The 6,944-nt window shown below is 37.7% G+C and overlaps 1 protein-coding gene across 4 annotated transcripts in view; it reads right to left on the bottom strand.

Moving 5' to 3' along the window:
* Window positions 1-42: 42 nt before the first annotated feature.
* Window positions 43-6,944, bottom strand: part of LOC115246353 (sodium/potassium/calcium exchanger Nckx30C) — a 61,796-nt gene continuing 54,894 nt past the window's right edge. For all 4 annotated transcript variants that reach the window (XM_029825101.1, XM_029825103.1, XM_029825102.1 and 1 more), the window contains one exon: window positions 43-6,796. In XM_029825101.1, coding sequence (XP_029680961.1) covers window positions 6,556-6,796 — 241 coding nt within the window. In that variant the 3' untranslated portion in view covers window positions 43-6,555. The remainder of the gene's footprint in view (window positions 6,797-6,944) is intronic.

Genomic DNA, 6,944 nt, shown 5'->3' with positions numbered 1-6,944 from the left:
TTTTTTTTTTTTTTTTAATGGTATCTTTTTTGTCCATCATGACTTTTTTTTTTATGTTTGCGATTAGTTCCGTTATACTCGTTAAACTCGTACTCTCGGTTACGCGATCTCTAATTTTAAGCTGAGATTCGTCCCGCGCGAACTTTCGAACGTGGTCGTTGATACACCTGTCTTCGGTCTCTCCTTACCTTCGTTCGGGAAAATTGTTCATCACTTTTGCGATCGCAAAATGATGAATTTCACGATTAAGCGATTTCGTCCGAACGCATCGTTGTACACTCTCTCGTCACGCATAAAACGATTATTATGCCTCGGCCCCGATCTAAGTAACGCGTCGAAGACGTATCTTACGAACATCAAGAAACGAAATTTTTTTTTTACCGTAATAAAAACGTCCCAACTCGGAATCGCCGACGTGAACGTATATAACGCTAAATATTTTACATATTTATATGTGTGTGTGTTGCGTATTTATATATTTATATATTTATATGTATATATTTATATTTCTTCTCGCTTCGTCCCCTTCGTCTTTCTAGCACTCTGTGGTGACCTAATTAATCTCGTAAGTCGTGATTTTTTATAACTACGCGTCGTATCCCGTAAATCTACTACTGCGGCGATGGACGGGGGTACAACCCTATATATGCGGCGTTTTAAAAGAGATGACAATAATGAAATATATATCAAAAGAAAAGCCCGAGAGAAACGCGAGGTATACTCTCCCGAATTTACGTTACGTCCAACACGCTGATCGCCCAGAGAATCGCGAAAATTGCATCTCGCCGTATCTTCCCCGATACGCGATTCAATAATCGACGATCCAACGTTCATTGATACACGTACGATACATATTTATATACATATTTATATAATCTGTAATAATAGAAACTTTATAACGCGCTCGTATAACCTCATCTCTAATTATCTTACGACTTAAGTCACTAATAATACTACCAAGTAATCTCAGTTATCATATAATCAACATTTTTCTCTTTGATATGTGCGTTCGCGCTTTGTCAATGCCAAGAAAATATTCGAAGCGTTTGATCTTATTCGATCGTTCACAGCGTGCGTATTGTGTCCCTTTTTATTCCGCTATATCCCGCGTTATTTTATATCCACGAGTATCGTAACGATTATATATCATGTCATTCGTCGTGAAAGAACAGTGACGTTCTTAGTATACACGATCGATCGATGCGGAGAACAAATTTGTGTCACTCGGCCCTTCTTTAACAAACTCGATGAAATTTGAAAGATCGTTTTGATCCTCGTCGCGTGCCCGGCTCTAATCTACCGACCTTGTCACGATGTAAAAATTCCTCTACGGTTCTCGAAAGCTACGTTAAAAAGTATGAAATCAACTAAACTCTTAACGTTGCTTAAATTCTAGTTTGGAGCGTCTTTTTGCGAGCGCGCGACAGGTTCCGGATCCGTATAAGATAACAGCTACCATCAACTCTAAACAGTACAACGTATTGTGCATTCACATAAAAATATAAAATAGTCTAACGGATCCTATATATATGATAACAATAAATTTATTTTTTTTTCCCACGCGACTAAAAGTCTCGAAAGCCACCTTTGGAAAAATGAAGCTTTTGTAAATATAAAAAGATAATTATATTTCTCAAAAAGATTTTTTACGAGAGAGACGCTCTTATAAATTTAGAATGGTCTATATCGGATACTGATTATACTGTTTCGGGTTGAATGCATTAACTGGTGGGAATTTGTTTCGTTCTCGTTCTCTTTCACATAAATGTATCCCTTACGTAATAGGGTTGGCATCGATGCATTGCACTTTAGTCTTGACAAACTTGCCGGACAAACAATTTTCATCTTTCGAAAACACACTCCGTCTCGTCGCGTTCACATCTCGAACGTAAATATATATATATATATGTGTGTGTGTGTGTGAGTGTGTGTGTGTGTGTGTGTGTATCTGCGTGCATGTATGCATTGAAATAAATTTTATTTTCTTTATTTTATTTCAATTTTCTTCTCTCTCTTTCTCTCTCTCTCTCTCTCTCTTTGTCTTTTTTATTGTTATTTTCATGCTCTATAAATAAATGTGCCAGTGTACATACGTGCGTTCTGACAATTTGATAACACAAGAATCGAATCAAATTTCATGTACTAAAATATAGTACATATATATCTTACATACAACTGATACATACATACATACATACATATGTATATATATGTATATATGTATATATAACTATATATGTACAACTCGAGTCGCTAAAAAGTATCGAAATCAATGGCATGCCATGTACATTTGAAATCTCTTCATGTCATTCTTTCTGGAGGGGAATGTATCACGAGGCGAGCTATTTTCTTATACACACACGTTTATATCCAGGCAACTCACGGAAAGTATTAATCTCTCGAGTCGACGTTCAAAACCAAAACGGGCCATCTCTCTTCACCAATGTCGATGATGTTTGTCCTATGGTATATTACAAAGCATAAATTACGCGAGCACCGCTGCGCTTTGTGCCCTCCGGCACGACCTTCGACTTATCACGCGATTCACTGCTAATCCGCTTTCGTTGTTTCGCTTGCGACTGACAGACTAATCCTTTTCGTACCCCGCACACCACGGCGCAAAATGCCTCGGCACTATATTCCCCACTTTTCTCCCGCAGCTCGTACACATTTCCCCATTTATGTTCGACGTCACGAAGGAACCCGGCTTTGTTTTCCGTTGGTGATCGCCGCTAAATCCGAAGGGCGGTTCGCCGCTAGCTATCACGTCCGTATCGAGCGATTTTGATTACATCTTTTTCATACGCTGAGTAAAAGTTCATCCGCTCACGCGCCTAAGAGATTTTCATTTACAGAAATCTCATAATTGTGCCTGTGTTTCGAAGTTTGTCTATGCTATTTAAGAATAATGCCTTATTTCTTTTTTTCTCCATTCACAATCTTTTCAATTTCAGATATAGTTTATTCATTGGATAAAAACGTGATATAAGACTGAAACCACTTATAATTAAAAAGGCTCGCGGATAAAAAAGTCTCAAAACGTTCATATTGATAAATAAAATTTCATAAAAAGGAAGAGTGTTTAGGTGAATTTTTTTTTTTTTTTAGAATTAATTGGCAGTATTGCCATGCAGGCGAAATCCTTTTTCTCAACGTAATGCTCTGTCGCGAAAAGGAGCATTGCTATCTTAATTAATGATCGATACCTCGGAGAGATCATATTGTTGCCATTCATCGCTTGCATCGTAACTATAATTTTACCTATATTTCGAATAGCTACAGACATCTGCACAATTTCTTTTTTTCAAGCTTATATCGTTGTGGAGTTTGACTATTCTTCGTCGTTTAACATAACCGGTTATGTCTCACGTTAAAAAAAAAATTGATGTGACAAATTGTTGTTCGTTATCATCGTGGACATGTAACATCGGAAGGCTAAACGTAAAATAACTCATTGTCAGACGCGACGCGGAGCGTAAGCTGCGAGAGACCGTCCCCCATGCTTCCAATATCAGGACCATAGAAAAAAATATATATACCGTTATATGCGAATATAATATACGTGTGTATGTATATTCTCCATATAATGCGTTTTGCGTCGCACCAAATTTTCTTCATACTATACGTACGAGTTTGATAATCTAAAATTCGCCTTATCGATTAATGTTGACAGAATTTTTTTTATATAATTATGGTCTCTTTCTTATCTCTTCGCGCCATGGATCAATTTTTGCGCCAGCTGTGGGCTTAATAAAAAGCTAGGCCGCTTTTAGGCGTTCAGGCTAGAATATCACTTCTCTGTTTGTATCTCTCAAAACGTGGTAGGTATGTATAATAACATTTTCTTCTCACCTCGTACGTTAATATAATCGATATCACATTATAACTATTATCTCTATGTTCTTAAAACGTATCCTTTACAAACGCTTTTTACAACACGGGTCCTGTAACTTAAAAATCGCTCATTATTCACACTTTAAACTCTATACATGAGCCTATTTTTTTTCTCCCTCTCTTTCTTACTCATTATCGTTCTCTCTCTCTCTCTCTCTCTTTTTCTCAATCTCACACACATGCATACCTTCGTGAACTCGTTATTCATCCTGTTACCCGTTTGTCTTTACTGTGTGTACACGTAACAATCATAATAGTAAGTTAATATTTTCTAACGATATCTTTTAGTAGTGCGTCGTAATGCAATGTTGAAAACTTGAAAGAATTTAGGGAAAAGAATTGTTGCTTGGAGAGTATCAAGCGATGGGATATCACGGAAAGTGCAACGTCTAAGCGACTCGTGCTCGTTTCTTTTTTACGATGCATTATCTGCACGTTCCGTAATTTTAGTAGTTTTTGCATATCGTATCGATACTTTCTCTATGCAGAGAAAATGTATCGCACATGAGGATTCGATCGTGCGTAAAGTGCATCAACAAGCGATACAAGTGTTCTCGATTGGTTATAAGAATCTTCGCGCGATCTATTTATCAATTCGAATATGCGATTTGCAAGAGTTTTCTCTATGCACTTAGGAAGGTCTGCTTTCGCATGTCGCTTACAGATTATAGTTACGAGAGTAGTGATAGTAATTGTATTTAAAAAACACGCTCGGAATCGGATCTAAATGTCTTACGCAAACGAGACGTATTTTGCATTATCCGAATGGACTCACTCGATGCTGATCAGCAATAAATAAATTGCTACGATTTGAACGACTTTCCATGAAAATATAATACATTTCTTATAAACAATGTATGTTTCCCCTGAATCAAATGTTAAATGAACAATTAAAGAGAGCCAAATGAATGTCCCTGAACTTGTTTCTAGCAATTTAATAAAATGAAAAGCAAAAATATAATCAGCGCAGGCAAGATTAATTGATTGCTAAAAAACGTCTCGCATTTTTATCACTACTCTATCTTATTCACGTATCAACAGCAACATCCGTTCCGATCGTATACTGAAAATCCGCTGCGACGATCGATCGTTTCATTTGGAACGTGTGTTTACCAGTGTCTGAATCATATCGTTTAATGAATATTTAGATCGTTTATTTCGTTTAATCGATATTTAGAGACTTTCAGTGATATCTCTCTAATGTAATTTCTCGAATGTAGGAAACATTTTATATTTTAACTGACCAAACACAATCTTACTTTAATTAAAATAATGTATGTAATGTATTAAGAAATTTATCATAAACATGGGAAGAAATAAGATATTTTTTGCACGTTTTGTAATCTTTTGCTGTGAAAGCTCGCATAATCTATGCATAATTTATATGTCTTTGTATATTATAGCGTTGTGATTAACACATTAAAGTAAAAAGACTTGTAAACGAATTGTAAACATATAGCGTACATTTGAGATTCACGAGTATACATCGTCGAAACGAAACGTCGAACAGCACACCGCATCAAGTTGGAATTTCGTGAGCATAATAGATTAAAGTTATATCGAACTATTCTACGATTAGAAGTGAAAAGAGTTCTATTTTTAGAGGAAAATCGGCGAGCGGTCAGGTCACTTGCTCTCTCTCTTTCTCTCTCTAAGGATAACGTTATATATAATATATTTGGACACGTGAGCGTGCCAAGGAGTCAAACGAAAGAAGCCTCACTGGAACATTGTGTACACTGACGAAGTAACTTTGCGTTTTTCTTTTTATAAATTTGATATTATTGCTATTGATTGTGTAGATAAATTCAAAAAAACGCGTAAAAAACATTTCGGTAAATGCACGAATCAAGCGACATTTGATGCGATATCGTATGATTAGACTTGGAAACTTTTTGATCGAGGAGATTGCTAAGATATAATTTTTTGTAGACTTTTGTTGCAAAAGTCTAGTCAATGAATTAATAAGCATTCCGCAATTATTAATTCATCTCACGTACGGTATTGCTTATTAAGCGACAAGAGAACGAGAAAGAAGAAGAAAAAGAAAGAAAGAAGAGTATGACCAGAGAGACTCGAACTATATACGTGCGCCAAAGGATTCTTCTACGGATTATATAAAATTATGCTGGTTTGGTCCTTGGCACGATCAGCTAACGCGCTCGCCATGCCTAAATAATAAGGTAGCGCACTCGAGCGAAGTGGCACGCTCGATTAATCCTTAACAAGACGAGTATTTCGTTTCAGGTATTTCAAGATTTATACAATATGTACACCTCTCGCGCGCGACTATAAGAACAAAACGCCTCTGCGTGATACACAAAACTGCTGTGACCTGATGATCGGTGATAGTACCGTGTATATATGTATGTGTGCTTGTGCGCATGTATATATGTACGTGTGTGTTTGTGTGTATATGTGTTCATGGTGCTGCTATTGCCGTTCGATCATTAAATTCCCTTCACGCGCACGCGGGAAGGTAATGACTGGGTTTGCGCGATTTCCTTCTCGGCTCGACCGCAAGGAAGAGTTCTCTCGTCGGCCGAGACTCGCCGACGACGATGACGATGATGATGACGAGATTCGTAAGTGTGCGTCCGTTCGTAGACGTGTCGCCTTTCTTCCGGAGGAGGTTCTAATACCTCTGCTGCACCGGCTGCCCTACACCGGGCAGACCAACCATTCGTACTCGAACATCAGCGAAACGGCGACGAAGACGAAGTAGAGGATGAACATCGTGAAACCGAGGCCCTTGTTCATCTTCCATCTGAAGCAGGCGATGCTCATGATCACGAAGAGCAGCATGCAGAACAATATCGCTATGCTGCACACCATGCCCACCGAGTTCACCTCCACGGGTTTCCCGTAGATCAAACCATACAGGAGCCACGGAACCGGAAGCCTGCGGGCAGAAACAAAGCGCAAATCGAGCCTATTCATTGCCCGATGATTCGTCGATGTGGTTATAATTAAGCCCCTGCGCTTCAATTTTCTCTTTTTCTCTGATTATTTTATTTCTTTTTTTAATTATAGATATATATATTTTTTCT

This window comes from Formica exsecta, unplaced genomic scaffold, assembly GCF_003651465.1.
Source record: "Formica exsecta isolate Colony F162 unplaced genomic scaffold, ASM365146v1 scaffold149, whole genome shotgun sequence".
Classification (NCBI taxonomy): Eukaryota; Metazoa; Arthropoda; class Insecta; order Hymenoptera; family Formicidae; genus Formica; species Formica exsecta.
Note: the sequence above shows the minus strand (reverse complement) of the source record. Positions and strands in the feature narration are given on the sequence as shown.